The sequence below is a fragment of the Ovis aries genome, chromosome 12, assembly GCF_016772045.2.
Source record: "Ovis aries strain OAR_USU_Benz2616 breed Rambouillet chromosome 12, ARS-UI_Ramb_v3.0, whole genome shotgun sequence".
Lineage (NCBI taxonomy): Eukaryota > Metazoa > Chordata > Mammalia > Artiodactyla > Bovidae > Ovis > Ovis aries.
In genome coordinates, this window is record NC_056065.1 from 60,081,548 (window position 1) to 60,098,253 (window position 16,706).

General features: G+C 41.7%; 1 protein-coding gene across 1 annotated transcript in view; it reads left to right on the forward strand.

The window, feature by feature from the left end:
• The first annotated feature begins 5,487 nt into the window (after positions 1 to 5,487).
• The window catches only part of AXDND1 (axonemal dynein light chain domain containing 1), a 75,983-nt gene continuing 64,764 nt past the window's right edge, over positions 5,488 to 16,706 (forward strand). The window contains exons 1-7 of the mRNA XM_004014094.6: positions 5,488 to 5,550; positions 5,887 to 6,079; positions 8,907 to 9,079; positions 9,921 to 10,024; positions 12,445 to 12,565; positions 13,207 to 13,292; positions 15,602 to 15,658. Coding sequence (XP_004014143.2) covers positions 6,001 to 6,079; positions 8,907 to 9,079; positions 9,921 to 10,024; positions 12,445 to 12,565; positions 13,207 to 13,292; positions 15,602 to 15,658 — 620 coding nt within the window. The 5' untranslated portion in view covers positions 5,488 to 5,550; positions 5,887 to 6,000. The remainder of the gene's footprint in view (positions 5,551 to 5,886; positions 6,080 to 8,906; positions 9,080 to 9,920; positions 10,025 to 12,444; positions 12,566 to 13,206; positions 13,293 to 15,601; positions 15,659 to 16,706) is intronic.

Genomic DNA, 16,706 nt, shown 5'->3' on the forward strand with positions numbered 1-16,706 from the left:
TTATTAGAATAGGACACTTGAGAGGTTTACAAGTGGACAAGTGAGAAAGACTGCATCCCAGAACTTACTGGGGCTACAGTTTTAGAGCAGAAGTGGGGAGGGGGAGAACTTCTTTGACCTTCTTGAGTAGACATTAGGCTTCCATTGTCAGCTCCTCCTCCAGGTTGAGCAGGCGAGTTTTCTTGTCCCTACATGGTCAAACAAGATCTATAAGTTACTGTTTTTTATGTGTGCAGAGGGTGTGTCCTGGGGACCATCAGCTCACTGAGCTCACTGGGCAGGATGTGAGTCTCCTGCCATCATTGTTTTATTATTTGGGGGCTTGTCTCATGCTTCTGTTACATCGTTTTGTGGTTAAGCAAACCTGCTCTGTTGAGTAATCATTAACTTAAAGGGGTCTCCCTCCTTTTCTATTTACAACTCCCTAGTGAGACTAACTGTTCAATCACCTGCATGTCCCTTTACTCTGTCCCTATTATTTCCCCACTTCAGTTGTTTAACCTTTTGTGCTTAAAAGTGGGTAAAGGGCGATCGATGATCATTAGCTACTTCTGGATGGGATGAGACGTAGGTCAGCTTAGTGAAGGGGTGACATCTGGCTGTCCCTTCTCTGTTGGGAGAACTGTAAGTCAATGTTATTCTGGTTAGCGTCATCTTTTTTAGCCCTCTTAGATGTTAAGCATTGGAGGATGAGTCTACAAAAAGATTTAAGAGAAATACAGCAATAAGCATTAGAAAAGTCATTAAATTCTTAATTAAATTTCATGGTGGATTTTAACATGAGAAGAAAACTTTTCAATAGCAAACTATTGTTTTGATGAAAGCTGCTGTATTTATGGAAATGGCTACTCAAACCAAGGCTATTATCCCAGGGGAAACACACCCAAGGGTGAGGAGAGACCTTTGTACTTCAAGTTAACCAAGGGGGTAATTTTCGGTTTAGCTATTACCTACAGCTATGTAAGTTATCGCTAAGTGCCTATGGTTCTGCCTCCAAGAGAAACTTCTGATAAAAATCAAGAAATGCGCTTTTTTCAGTGTCTGATCTAAATCTGGCAGGTAAGTTGGGGGATTTTTCTGAGGACCCCGAACATGTCACACAGGAGTTCACCTGGTTAATCAGATCTTTTGATTTTACCAGGGGGAATTCACAGATTTTTATCTCACTGCTACACCCCTGAGAAAGAACAGCATGTGATAGCCAGAGTCCATGCTGACGAAATGACAGCCCAAGCCCAGGAGGGCCATTCAGTACACCAGGTGGGGAACAAAGCTGTCCCTAAGGCAGATCCACAATGAAGTCACTAAATTTATTGATAGGGATAGATGGGACCATATGACTGTTTTTAATAGAAGGTATAAAAAAGTTACAGTGAAATCTGCTAATTAGGAAAAAAGTGGAAGAAGTACAACAGGGACCAGAGGAAAATTCTGCCATTTTTCAAGGGAGATTAGTGAAAGCTTTTAAAAAGTATACAAATGTGGATCCCCCTTCCCCAAGGAACAGGCCCTTTTGGCTATGCATTTTATACCCAGTCTGTCCCAGACATCAGACACAAAATGAAAAAACAATTGCTGGTCCTCAGACCCCTATGAGCAATTTTGTCCAACTGGTTTATTTGGTTTTTCAATAACAGAGATACGACCAAAAAGGTGGAACGCACCCAGAGATAAACAAAAGGCCCAGATGGTGACAATGGCTTTGTCCACTCAGGACAAACACAGGGAGACCAGGCTTTCTGTGCCAGTCTGGCCATGGTGGGCCACAAGGCCCATGGGTACCCAGACAAAAATCAGTGTGCCCTGTGTGGACAGAAGGGACACGGGAGGAAACATTGTGATCGGTGGGCCCTTGGCAAGCAGCCAGGGCTTTGGAGGGGCTTCCCTGGTGACTCAGATGGTAAAGAATCCACCTGCAGTGCAGGAGACCCAGGTTTGATCCCTGGGTCGGGAAGATCCTCTGGAGAAGGAAATGGCTACCCACTCCCAATATTCTTGCCTAGAGAATTCCATGGACAGGAGCCTGGTGGGCTCCAGTCAGTGGGGCCTCAAAGAATAGATAATGACTGAGTGACCAGCAGGGCATTGGAAGAGGAAATGCCTCAGATGCTAGAGAGTGATGGGGGTCCCTCAGCCTTTGATGCTGTCACAATCAAAAGGCCAGTGGGGTCCAAGTCCAAAAGTGGCTTTGCCTAGAGATGCCATCTATATAACTAACACCAAAAAACAATTCTGTCCATAGAGGGGCAGGGAAGCCATTTTCATCACCAACGGATATTAACAAAAAATAAGAGATTAAATCTATACTGAGAAGACTCAATAGACCCTCAAATATAAAACATTCTAGGCCTAACTAAAACAGATTGAGGCCTTAAGTGGTCCTCTTCCACATTTGGAAACTCCTTGGGGTAAAACAGTTTGAATCTTCAAAATCATGGTCATAATCTCTTTTAATGACTTTCTAATGCTTACTGCTGTATTTCTCTTAATTTAACTTTTTTGTAGACTCATCCTCCAATACTTAACATCTAAGAGGGCTAAAAGGATGATGCTAAGACATCATCCTTTTAGATATGATGCTAATGCTAGAATGACATTAACTTGCAGTTCTCCAAATAGAGAATGGACATTCAGCCAAGTTTTTACTCCTCCTCCAGGCAGGCCTACATCCCTTCTCACCTGGAAATAACCACTGATCAGTCGTTGCCCTTTACCCGCTTTTAAGCATAAAAGGGTAAACACCTGGAGGAGGATGTGATAGGGACAGAGTAAAGGGACATGGTCTTCCCAGGTGGCTCAGTGGTAAAGAACCTGTCAAGCAGGAGATGTGGGTTTGATCCTTGAGTTGGGAAGATCTCCTGGGGAAGGAAATGGCAACCCACTCCAGTATTCTTGCCTGGAAAATCCCATGGACAGAGGAGCCTGGTGGGATGCAGTCCATGGGGTTGCAGAAGAGTTGGACATGACTTAGCGACTAAAGAACAATAGGTGATGAAAATTAGTCCCCCCAGGGGGCTGTAAATAGAAAAAATGTGGGAGGCCCCTGTAAGTTAATGATTATGCAATAGAGCAGGTTTGCTTAGCAACAAAACCGTGAGACAAAAGGATGACACATGCCCCAAATAATAAACTAATGGTGCTATGAGAGCCACATCCTGCCCAGTGAGCTCAGTAAGTTAATAATCCCTAGGACATGGTCTCTGCACACATAAACAATAACTTGCTGACCAGGGGCTAGAGGCAAGAAAACTCCCCTGCTCAGCCTGAAGGAGGAGCTGACGATGGAAGCATGATGTCTGCTCAAGAAAGTCAAGAAGTTCTCCTCCCCACTTTTCCTTTGATTATAAAATAGTAGCCCAGCCAGTTTTCCTGGTATGAAATGTCCCACCCACTTGTAAACCTCACAAGTATCCTATTCTAATAAATCATTTACTGTCTATCACTTGTGTGCACAGTTGCGTCACACTCTGCGACTCCCTGGACTAGTCTGCCAGGCTCCTCTGTCCACGGGATTCTCCAGGCAAGAATACTGGAGTGGGGTGCTATTTCTTACTTCAGGGGATCTTCCTGACCCAGGGATCGAACTGGAGTCCCTTGTGTCTTCTTTCTGCATTGGCAGGTGGATTCTTTACTACTGGGCCACCTGTGAAGTCCCACATCTATCACTTTCAGTTGTGTCCAACTCTGCGACCCTGTGGACCGCAGCCCACCAGGCTTCACTGTCCATCACCAACTTCCGGAGCTTGCTCAAACTCCTGTCCATCCATTTGGATGGTGATGCCATCCAACCATCTCATCCTCTGTCGTCCCCTTCTCCTGCCTTCAGTCTTTCTCAGCATCAGGGTCTTTTCCAATAAGTCAGTTCTTTGATTCAGGTGGCCAAAGTATTGGAGTTTCAGCTTCAGCATCAGTCCTTCCAGTGAATATTCAGGACTGATTTCCTTTAGAATTGTCTAGTTTGATCTCCTTGTAGTCCAAGGGACTCTCAAGAGTCTTCTCCAACACTTTGCCTCTTGCTAAATTCTTTTCTGCCCTGAGACATAAAGGACTATGGTACTGCAGCTCTTCAGAACCCCTGAAATGACACCTAACAGCTTCATCTAAATGCAGGGATGCCACCAGCACTACTTAGCATTAAGATTCCGTCTTAATACAAAGTGATCCTGAATCTGGGCCGCAGAATTCCAAGGCCTTCCAGGGGACAGATCCCACCCCACATCCCCTGCCTCCTGTTTGCAGAAAAGCTTTAGCCTTCTAGGCCTTCTCCACGTTCCAAAGAGCAAATTCAGAGAAGTGAGAACACTTAGAAACAAAACAAGTAAGATAAAATAACAGTTTAAGCAAGTCAGGGACGCTTAGTTCCTACTCAAAGGCTATAGATAAATATTCTGAGCCATATCCTCCAGTTGTTTTACAGATAGTAACCCCACCACCAGTCGGAAGACACTGACTAAATGCTCTTGAAAGCACATAGACCCCAGACTGTTTGGAATAGTAAGGTTGATGCTGACTCCTGAAATAACACCTGGTTAACTCACCACTAATCCGCAATCAAGCTGTCAAAATGTCTACAAGCTAATCAGGTGCCTGTGGCCAGTTTCTCACCTTGCTTTTAAAAGCGCCTCACTGAGAGCCATCAGGGAATTCTGGTCTTTAGAGCCTGCTCTCCTTGCTTAGCACCTTGCGATAAAGTTTATTTTCCTTTATCATAATCAGATGGCAGTTGGCTTTGCTGTGGGTCGGGTACAGCAGAGCCGATAATGGTGGTGTTGAGAGGGGGGTTTTCACCTCTGTTTCAATGTATTTATCACATAACTTCCTGTGAACATGTTTTCAAGCAGTAAGACCCAACGATTTGATCGGGTTGTCTCTGCCTGAGGTGCAATTTCCCCACCGACCTCCAGCTAAAAATTTCTGTACCTAGGAATGCCTTCCGCCCGCAGGGAAAATGGGGGTAGAGGTTGGGGTATGAGGGGCGCGGGCGCAAGTGGCTCTTAAGTATCCAAGGAAGATTCCATGGAAATGCCAAGGACAGAGGCAGCATCCGCAATACTGCCTCAGTTGATAGGATTGATGGGAACTCAATACTTGTTGATCACCCCATTTCCCCCTGAATTTGGCTTGTGGAAAAACAGAGGAAACAAAAAAGTGGAATGAAGGGATGGCGAAACACTCGCTCGAGTCGGACTCCGCCTTTGGTCCCAAGGTGGGAGAGTGGGGAGGTCGAGGGCGTGGGGGTGCGACACTGGCTAGCGCCTGCGCCCTGGCGCCCACCTGTTTCGGAAGCCCTGGGATCCAGACACTTTCTGACTCCGTAACAACGGCTCGATTAAACGTTTTATTCTTCATGCAACTGAAAGTGTGTTATGATTTAAAACATCCGATCCCCGAGAGACTGTTTCTTAGCCGTCTCCGTCGTCCGCCGGCACCGTCGAAGGCAGCTGCCATTGAGGGTTGCCAAGGCGCGGGGTCCTGGGTTTCCATGACAACACGAAGGCGTCCCGGGAAAGGCGTGGCAACAAGATGTCTGGCGGGAAACACAATTTACGGGTACGGGTTGCAAGTGTCCGTTTCCCATCACTTCTGACGGCAGAAACGAGGTCGAGTTCTGCCCGACCTCGAGTCGGTGAAGCTGCGAGCGCGAGGGCGGCCTATGGGGAAGCCAGGGGCGCCCTTAGGTGGTGCCGGTGGTCGGAGGGGTGGGCCCAGCGTGTTCTTCCCGGCCTGGGCCCAGGTATTTTAGTTGCATCAGATATCTTGGGAGAGCCCAGAAATCTCCCCAAAGAAAACCCAAGGTAGATAAATTGTAAACTCCAAATTTAGCATGAACACTAAACGGGTATCCCTCCCTCCCTTCCCTTCTATGTCTCTCTTTTTTCCCTGCAGGTCTGTGTTGCAACTCTGCCAAATCCCAGTACTGCATGCCGGTGATAGGTTTGTAGATTAGCTTTCCAGAGGGGTATTTCAACTATTTACAGAGAGTGCTAGGCATTGCTTATAATGTCACTCCCGAAAACACCCTCCACGTCAACACCTGAGGGCAAAAACTTGAAAATCTCTGCATCCAAGGAAGAGACAGGTAACGTTCGTCAAGGCATAAGTAATCATGACCATAATCAGAAATCACAACCATTCACTTTTTTCCTTAATCTGAGATTTCAGATACTTTAGTTTTGTTTTACTAATATACTTGTTTAAATAAAATAAAAAGCCTTGTCTTTTATAATATTTTGCAGTCCTACTCCGCGTAAGGATTGTAATTTTTTTTTCAAATGCTGATGAGTTTTATGTTGTTCTAAATTCAACCTATTTTAAGTACCAGTGGTGGTTTGAAACAGTACTTTCTGGGGTTTGGGGGGTTTTTCTTTGTTAAGGAACTAGTTTGTATCAGTTCAGTTCAGTTCAGTTGCTCAGTCCTGTCGGACTATTTGGGAAGCCATGAACCACAGCACACCAGGCCTCCTTGTCCATCACCAACTCCCAGAGTTCATTCAAACTCACGTCCATCGAGTCAGTGATGCCATCCAGCCATCTCATCCTCTGTCGTGCCCTTCTCCTCCTGCCCCCAATCCCTCCCAGCATCAAAGTCTTCTCCAATGAGTCAACTCTTCTCATGAGGTGGCCAAAGTACTGGAGTTTCAGCTTTAGCATCATTCCTTCCAAAGAAATCCCAGGACTGATCTCCTTTAGAAGGGACTGGTTGGATCTCCTTGTAGTCCAAGGGACTCTCAAGAGTCTTCTCAAGACTTTGTATCAGGTTTTAGTAATTACTCTGAATGAAGGTACTTACATAAGATTTTCATTCATATATAGACGTGCAGATCTGTTCTAGGATAAGAATCTGCCAGACTCATTTCTCCCCTTGTTATGTTAAAGGCTCCTCCAGCTCACCTACATCTTGTTTTTAGGAGAGACTCTGCTAAAATCCACTTACCTTTTTTTTTTTTCTTATTCTGATATTCTGACTCCATCCCAAACTCGCAAGAGGTAAAGATTTGGTAATGTGAACTTCAGGTGTTCTGATGGTCAATAAAGCATGATACATCCTTACAAAAATTAAACCATGCTATGTGAGAAGCATAGATTAGTGGAGAGTTCTTTAAGAAGAGTGACAGCCCAGCCCTCCTTGACTAACTACATAGGAGACTTTTCCTATATTAGGTGTTCACCTTCTCTTTATAAATCATCTGCCCTCATTGAACTCTTCAGAACATTCTTTGTACCGAGTGTACCTTACTAATTTGCTCAGATTATTCTACTCCTTTTTTTTGTTTGTTTGTTTTTGAACAAGCTCTGGGAGTTGGTGATGGACAGGGAAGCCTGGCGTGCTGCAGTTCATGGGCTTGCAAAGAGTTGGACACTGCTGGGGAACTGCACTGAACTGATTCTACTCTTTTCATTTCTAACAATCGCAATTCTCTGTTAAATCCAACTCAAATCCCTTCCACTCTATAAATTTTCCAATTGAATTTTCACCTTTGAACTTAGATAGAAAAAATTACTAAGTAATTTGACAGTTTTGAAGAAATTTCTTTTGTGATTTTCACATCAAAGGGTAAATAGACATTCCCATCATCCTTATGCTATCCCAGTTAACTGATCAAGTTAAGTGAGTTGTTTTCAGTTTTGAATTTGGAGTAATGGAGGTTTATCATTGTACATGAGTTTCTGAACTCATATCTGATGTGAGTGTAACAGAGCAGAATGAGCGCAGCCCTTAGCAGCCAGCCATTACTGTGCCTCATTACTCCACACCCTGTTACTAGGCAACAGGTCTTGCTCAGCCGTTGCTTGCTGCCTTAGTGAGCCCTGCTTGCAAGCAACCAACTATTAATGAAGGATTGTCAGTTGTCCTTCTCAGCCATTGGTCAGCACCGCAGTGACCCACTGATAGCTGTCAATGAGGAATCACTGGGGAAGTGATTCAATCAAGGATCAGTGATGTGGTCATCAGGTGGAGAGTGAGGTAAGAGACAGATACAGGTCTTCTCCTGGAGGCCCTCCAGCTTACCCAGGTTTGGGCCAGGGGGTGAGCTGAAGGGCCCGGGGAACAGCCTGTGGGGCTCCAGAGCCCTCACCAAGGCCCTCCACTAGCCTTGGTCCAGGCCTTGAGGCAGCAGTGAGATTCTCCCTTCCCTGTCTCTGTGACCTAAGAGCAGTGGCTGTCTGCCTGGGTTGCAATCTGTGAGACCTGGTCTCCCCCATTTGGGTGGCCTGAGGAAGCAGAGGGCCGGTTGGGTTGGATGCCTGGCTCCCTCAGGGATGACAGCTGGGCAGCGTGTGGGAACCTGGCCCTGAGGGAGCTGCCAATTGAGCTCTGTCTCCTCTTAGCCGGGACCGCGACCTTGGAGGGTGAAAGTTATACCCTGTAACCTTGTTCTTCCTTGTCAGGTCAGAGAATACCATTCATCTGGTAGAGATTTACAGGAACATCACTACCTGCCCATGACTAGACTTAAAGAACAAAGAATCTGACACTGAGAAGTCTGCAACAACTAACCACGCCCATCCCTCCCCTTTTGCTTTTAAAGGGACTTGCTGAAAGCTTTCCGTAACTTTGGGGTTCTTAGGGTATGAGCCACCCATTTCCTCATGTGAATCTGTAATAAACCTTTCTCTGTTCCAAACATTAACGTTTAATATCGATGGGCTTCACTGTGCATAGGACACAGGGATTTGTGATTTCGGTAACATGAGTAGGGCAAACAGTATGAGTTGTTTTTTTTTCTTGACTAGATGATACAGTGTTTTAAATATTGTTGCTATTCTTGACAACCAGAGGCAATGGGTCTCTCTGTCAGCAACATATATATAGGATTGATGAGACAGCCTGGAAATCTCTAACTAACTAACAACAACAACAACAAAAAAATACAGTAAGCTTTTCTTTCCCATTGTTTTCTTAGGACTTCCTGAACTAAAGGAGAAAAAAATTTTGGTGGATCGGTCAAAACCCCTTCCTACTTCCCTTCAAAATGAGTTCATCCCTGAGGAAGTTCTGCTTTCTCTGACCAATGCGGCCAATGCTGGTCCTTGTCCTGAAAACTTACTGCCTCCTAAGAAAATTAAAACTCCAAAGGTGTGTATGTATATGTGTGTGTGTGTGTGTGTGTGTGTGTGAGTGTGTGTGTGTGTGTGTGTATAAAGTACTTGGGAACATTTATCTTGACATCCAGTTCATTAAGTATTTATTTAAAATGTTTTATATTCCAGATTATCTTAAGGATATTTTAAAATTAATTTCCTAGATTGAAAGCTAAAATATTTTGCATGAATACTTTCAAGGAAATACATGAGTATATCCATTAACCTGTTTCTGTGTGATTTACCTAAATGATCATTACTAGTCTTAGTCTTGATGTTTTTCTTTTAAAAAAAAAAAAAAGTTACTTGTTTATTTATTTGGCTGACTTGGTCTTGATTGCTGCATGTGAGCTCTCTCTAGTTGCAGAGAGCGGGGCCTACTTTCTCCTTGCAGCACGCAGGCTTCTCATTGCAGTAGCCCCTCGGTCATAGCCGAGCGCACGCTCTAGGGTGCCCAGGCTTCACTGGTTGCTGCATGTGGGCTTGTTAGTTGTGGTTCCTGGCCTCTCGAGCACTGGACTCAGTAGTTTTGGAGCCCGGACTTGGGTCCTCCGAGGCTTGTGGGATCTTCCCCAGCCTGGGAAGTCCTTGTGCCCTGCATTGCAAGTCAGGTTCTTAACCACTGTACCACCAGGGAAGCCCGGAGTCTTGATATTTTTCTTTCACTATTAAGTTGTTCTAGTTTCAATGATAATTCTTCTTGTTATCGAATAAGAATTACACTTTTTCTAAACAGTATCCAAATGCCTTTAATGTACTCAAAAATGATTAAGAATAGATTTCATTTGACTAGAGCGCCCTCTGCTGTGTACTCATGGTTGTTTTCTTTCCCCCAGGGTACTCTTCCTCGCTCAGTCGACCATGTCTGGCATAACCCTGTCCGAAGAAATAAGTTCAAATTCCTGATTGACCATCCAGTTTCCCTAACGGGAGCTGGAAGGTAAAGAAGGAAGATAGTGGGGTAGAGGCAGATGAACAGAGTCATTATCTCATTTTGTATGATTTCCTTGGGAGGAGCAGAACTGGAAAAATCACAGAATCATAGTTTTAAAGCTTAAAGTATCTTTAATGAACCAGCGTGCCATCTGGAGAGGGCATGGGTCTACCTTTTGTGTATGACTATTATCGGTAGGATGGCAATGGAAGCTGGCTCTTCTGACGTTTCACTCATTTAAATTTGCCTTTGTGTGCCTTTGTGTGCTTGTCCCCTTACTCTCCTGTTCCTTACTGTACCCTAGCAGGAGGGACAGTATCAGGCAGAATGTCTTTAGGGCCTCTTTAATTTGCACTTCTGAGAAGAGCTAGGTAACATAGTTTTATGACATGCAAAAACTTGAAAAGTAAGTGCTTAGTCCCTGGTTTTCCTCAGAGCAAACCCTTAACCTTTACACGTGTGTGTGCTCAGTCGCTCAGTCATGTCTGACTCTTTGCAACCCCATGAACTGTAGTGCACCAGGCTCCTCTGTCCATGGAGTTTTCCAGGCAAGAGTCCTGGAGTGGGTTGCCATTTCCTACTCCAGGGGATCGTCCAGATCCGGGGATCAAACCCAGGTCTCTTGCGCCTCCTGCACTGGCAGGCAAATTCCCTACCACTGCACCACCGTCAAGGAAATGATCAAATCAGCAAGTTATATTTGTTTTTATATCATTCCTAAAAATATCCAAAGTGTCAGTATTTTCCCTATGAAGATGGTGGTCTCCTAATTTTCTGTGTGTCGTTCATTTATCAACTTACTCCCTCAAAAAAAAAAAAAAAACAAAAAAACAAACTTAACTCCTGCCATGCTCCTTACTGAAATACCACTTAATAGTGAGTTTACAGTTACTAATACTTGGGTAGATTATTTGGTTTTTCTGAGTTCAGTTTCTTATTTGTAAAAAGGGAATAACAGACTCACTCCGTTTCGTGTACCTCCCAGGGATATAGAAAGCATGAATGAGATAATGAATGCAAGGGCACTTGTAAACCTGTACACTGCTCTTACTGCTGTGTGAATATAAGCTGTTATTCCTCAGTTATGTCTCAGTGCTAGAAAAAGTGGCAGAAATTTAGGCTATGGACTTCTCTGTTCTGGGGCTCTGGTGTCATAAGTATCGGTACTTTATTTTATGCCAGTGGACCATGACTTTAATCATTACCATTTAATAATTAGTAGTTATGAGATATTTGAAGTACTTTTGAAAAATTATTAGCTCTGAGTGCAGCAATAATGTGACATTAAAATGTTAATGTCAAATGACATCTAAGTAGCAATTTTTAAAATGTGAGATCTGTAGTAGGTAAGACAGGATAGTGGCCTCTCTGAAATGTCCACGTGGCAAAGGTTACCCTGATTTGGCATTGGTAAGAGATAAGAGGAGGGTGACGATAAAATCAGTAAGTGTTAGTGACAGATATTGAGGACAAAGGATGGGACAGAATCAATCATGGATGCTGAGATTTTTGATGAGTAGAGTGGTGGTGCTAACTGACAGAATTAGTGATTACAGAAGGATGACACGTTAGAATGCAGGAGAAATATTTAGTAACTAGAAGTTACTAGAAGTATCTAGAAGTAACAAGTGTGATAAGGTGAGATTTGATAGCATAGCCAAGGGAGACTGTGTAGGGAAAGCGCAGCGGAATGAGGCTAGGATATTGTGGAACATTTCCATTTGGCAGGCAGGAGGTCACAGAGATGTCCAAGAAGGAGTGGGTGGGACGAGGGAACCGAGGGAGTCCGGTCATACAGAGGGCAGGGGAGAGGAGAGTGTTTTTAGAAAGTGAGGTGATCAACCCTGGAAAATACCCCAGAAGAAGAGTGGAAGATGAGAGCTGGTGACTTAACTGTAGAAAGTCATCCTTAGCTTTCTGGAGCATGATTTCAGCAGAGAGATGGGAATGAAATCAGAATTGCAGGAAAATTGTAAAAAGTCTAATGTTGAGCAGAAAGTGCGAGGCAGATGAAGGTAACTTGATGACAGTGCACGTCAAGGGAAGATTTTTAGAAGCAGAAACAACCTGAGTTATAGACTGGAGGGAATGTTCCAAGAGAAAAGGAAATACACAGAAATTATAATTGATGGAATGAGATCCCCAAGGATGTGGGCAAAGATGAAATGAAGGACTGAAGTGGAGGAAATAATCCTGGGGAATAGAATACATCTTAACCTGAGGTTGAAGGAAAGGAGAAAGAAGTTTGAGGTGGAGAAGAGGAAGGATGTGGGGAAAAACCCTAATGCCTCAGCCTTCTAAGTAAAGTATGAGGTAAGGAGACCAGTTTTGTGTCCCTTTTTACCCACTAGAAGGATGTGTGTGGGCATTACCCACTTTTATCCAGTAGCCAAACAAAAAACTTATTTTGTATTTTTTAATCTTAGGGATATTTCTTTTCTGTATGATGTTAAATACGTTAAAGGAGAGACGAGGGAGAGTGCGGTTTGTCCCCCACGAACGCACCATGCACTGCAGTCACGTGATGGTGTCATTGTACCTCATAAGGTAAATCAAGTATTTGAAAAATAACTTCCTCTCCCGCTACCTAAAAAAAAAAAAATCCTCAAAATATAAAGCCATGGGAAACTCTAACGGCCTGCATTGTTTAGGTTTTCTAATTTTTTCATGGCACTTTTCTAATTTTTTCTAGAAAAGGGAATTTACTGGGAGAAGATCAAATGTATCTTAAGCAGTTTTCCAAACTACAACTATTTAATCTTGAAAATACAGTATAGGAGCCTAGATTTTTTTTTTTTTTAAGAAACCCACAGTTTAAAGTTGTAGAGTACTTAAAAGTAACACAACATCATAAATCAGCTAGATTTCAATTTAAGAAAAGGCAGAAAAAAAAGTTGTAGAATTCTTATTTTTGGCAGGTTGCTAAGGTAAATTTGAAATAACTCTTCAATTTTCAAGTCAATAGATTTCTTTGTTATCAAATACTAAAACCAAGATTGTTCTTTAATTCATGGTTAATTTTTTAACCTGTTTTCTGCTAAAAGTTTATTATTCCTTGCCATGACCCATATTACTAAGTGTTGTTATTTCTCTAATCAAAATCTCTTAATAAATAGTATCCTTTTGGGGTAGCAATTAGGATTTATATGACTCATCTAATGTTTTTATTCTTGTTCTTTCTTTTTAAGCCAAAGAAACTAACAGATACATTGATTCCTGAAGAATTTCATATTGTGTCAAACACAGGAGTTTCAGGTTTAGAGTGTTTTGATGAGTGAGTACTGGGGTATATACTGAATATCTGACAAGTTGAGCTGTTTCCTGCTTCCTAGACATAGAGGAACCTGAGCAATTCACTCATGTTCCTAGGCAGTTGTCTGGTCACTGAGTTGTGTCTTACTCTTTTGTGACCCCATGGACTGTAGCCCGCCAGGCTCTTTGTCCATGGGATTTCCCAGGCAAGAATACTGGAGTGGGTTGCCATTTCCTTCTCCAAGGGATCTTCTCAACCCAGGGATCGAGCCTGTGTCTCCTGCATGTGGCTGGCAGATTCTCTACCACTGAACCACCAGTGGAGCCTTTTCCTAGTCAATATCTACAATGAAATGAGTAAACGTTCGGCTTAACATGCTAATAAAATTTAAGGAAGGTATCAAAACCTAATGAAAAATGTCTTACTTAAAAGAGTTTGAAACAACAAGAATTTACTGTATGGTGCAGGGAACTGTGCGATTATAAAATATTCAATATCCTGTAATATCTTCAATATCTTGTAATAACCTATAATGGAAAATATTCTGAAAAAAACACATAAATATAACTGAGTCAGTTTGCTATGCACCTAAAAGTAACATAATATTGTAAATCAGTTATATTTCAATTTTTAAAATTTTGAGATTTTTGTGATTAAATTGTTCTGTCTTTTTCCTATTGTTTAATTTTGAATGAAAAAAATTAGGTCTTTGTTCTGAATGCTTGCTTCCTCTTTAGCAATGGTTTTGAGCAATGACAAAGGAAAGTATCCCTCTAAGTTGAAACCTCGTAATGCATGCTCTAGGGCTTAACCCCAGACTTCAAACTAGTCATTTCCAGTTTTCTTTGATTCCTGCTTTATGAGTTTGAAAATGGTTTTATTTTCGGAAACAACACTTGAATGTTTCATAATTTGAAATTTGAAAAACTAAAACTGTGGACTAGTTTTTATAGTAAAATATCCAGAAGCTGTCATTCATTTCACCTTATCCAGTACGTATGTTATGTGGCATTTCGTTATAATGGTGGGTTTCAGAACAGTATTGTGCCAAAGGGAACTAAATGCAACTCATTTTGGGGGGTGACTTTTAATTTTTTACATAATTTTAAAGTTACAAAAATGTTACAAAATAAGACAAGGAACTCCCATATACTCTCTCCTGACTCACTGAGTAATTACATTTTGCCTTATTTGCTTTAATACATACATACACACACTCTTAAACTATTTAAGAGTAAGTTGGAGGCCTTCATAACATTTTGCCACCAAATACTTTAGTGTGTGTTTCCTTACAACACGCTATCCTGTTGACGACTTTTTTAGCTCCATCATCTCGTATGTACTAGTTGCTGTTTTACAATATAGACTCATAGATTTCTCCCTTTTTTTTGGTGAGTCATATTTCTTTGCTATCATTGATGTTCAAGTTTTTCCTGATTTTGCTAATGCCAGCTCCTTTGAGCTGGCTCTTGTGTTCTTTAGGCACGTGCCCGTTTTCTCTTATTCTCAGGCTCAGTGAGATTTTCAGGTTCATCTTGGATTTCCCAACTCCAGCTCTGAAATGAGCTATGAGTCACTTCTTCGAGAAGTACTGTTTTCCTTTTCTTGGAGAAGAGTTCTTAGAAACCAAGATCTGGGTCCTAGGTGTACTCATTGCTCCCAGGGTATCATTATTTTTAGTGCCTCTCACACACTCACATTTGAAACTATTCTGAGCCTTTACAGTCCCTGAATATTTTTCGCGAATCTTAATTCTGAAAATGGACCTTATTAAACAACTGTGTTCCAGTAGGGGGCAGAAACAAAGTAAATGTTTTTCAACTGGAGGAAGAAAAAAGATATATAAATAGCAATGAATTTGAAGAATTGCCATGTGGTTCTCATCGTGATGCCCACTTAGGTATAGGCACGTACTTCCAGGCGACAAATGTGTATGTTGGGCATCAGGAAAACTGGGTTTGGTTTCATCTCTAGTTCTTATTAATTTTGTAACCTGTTTAGTCACTTAACTTTGTTGACTTCGGTGTTCTTAGAACATTCTTCCACCTTTGATAGGCCATTTTTTTTAATGAGCCAAAGAAATTTTTGTATTGTGATATATTGGAAAATGTGATTAATGCTCTTTTACTTAAATGCTTTAAATCTAAGTATCTGTGTCTGTAGATGTCTAAGGCTATTTAAGTATGATCTTGTGTGTAAAACAATGGACCTTTCTGATTGTCTCCAAGCTTCTCAATTCTGTGAGATCTTAAGTTTTTCGTGTTTTCTTATGTGATAAATAGGCCAAACAGTTTTCTTACAATAGCATTTCCCTGTCTTATTTATTGCAGCAAATACACTACCCTCCTCACAGACAGTGAAAATAGGTTATTGCTCTTCCCATCCATGTAAGTACAGTTTATTTTGAGAATGTTTCTAAGAAAGAATAACTATATTTCTTTTTCCTTTTTATTGATAGTTTATTACACAAAAATAATAAAATTATCATAGAAACCCAAGACAATGATTGCCTACATTTCTGTCATTTAATCAGTGCTTTCTTTGTCCAACTGCATATTGATTCTTTACATATTTATAATAACATCAAAGTGCTAGAAAACACTTTTTTAAAAAATTACCATTTTAAATGGTTTTTTTTTTGTTCTTGTTTTTAAATTTTATTGTGGGAAGAATATTTAATATGAGATCTACCCTCTTAATAAAATTGTAAAAAAAAATAAAATTGTAAGGGTGAAATACAGTGTTGTTAATTATAGGCACAGTGTTATACAGCAATACTCTAGAACCTTGCATTATTGAAATATTATGCCCTTGATCAGCAACTTCTCATTTCCTCCTCCCCACAGCCCTTGCAGACTGCTGTTAAACTCTCTGATTCTATGAGTTTGACCATTTTAGGTACCTCATGTAAATGGAATCAAGCAGTGCTTGTTCTGTGACTGGCTTATCTCACTTAGCATGATATCCTCTTGGTACATTCATGTTGTTACATAGTGAAGTATTTTCTTTTTTCTAAAGGCTGAATAATATTCCTGTGTGTGTGTGTATACTTCTTCATTCATTCATTAACGGACGTTTAGGCTGTTTCCGCATCTTGGCTATTGTGAATAGAGCTTCAGTGGCTATTGTGAATAGAGCTTCAGTGAACCTGGAGTGCTAATCTCTCTCCGAGATCCCTTTTTTGGGGGTGAGGGGCCATGTTATGCAGCAATCAGGCTCTGAGTTCCTTGACTGGGAATCAAACCTGTGCCCCGTGCAGTGGAACTGTGGATTCACTGGACCACCAGGAAGTCCCTCTCTTTGAAATCCTGGTTTCAAGTCTTTTAAGTGGGATTACTAAATATATATAAAATACCTTTATATTCTACATTTAACTATTAGTATTTCTCCATTTTGCTATAGGCTTTTTTTTTTCTTATCCTTTTCCATTTTCTT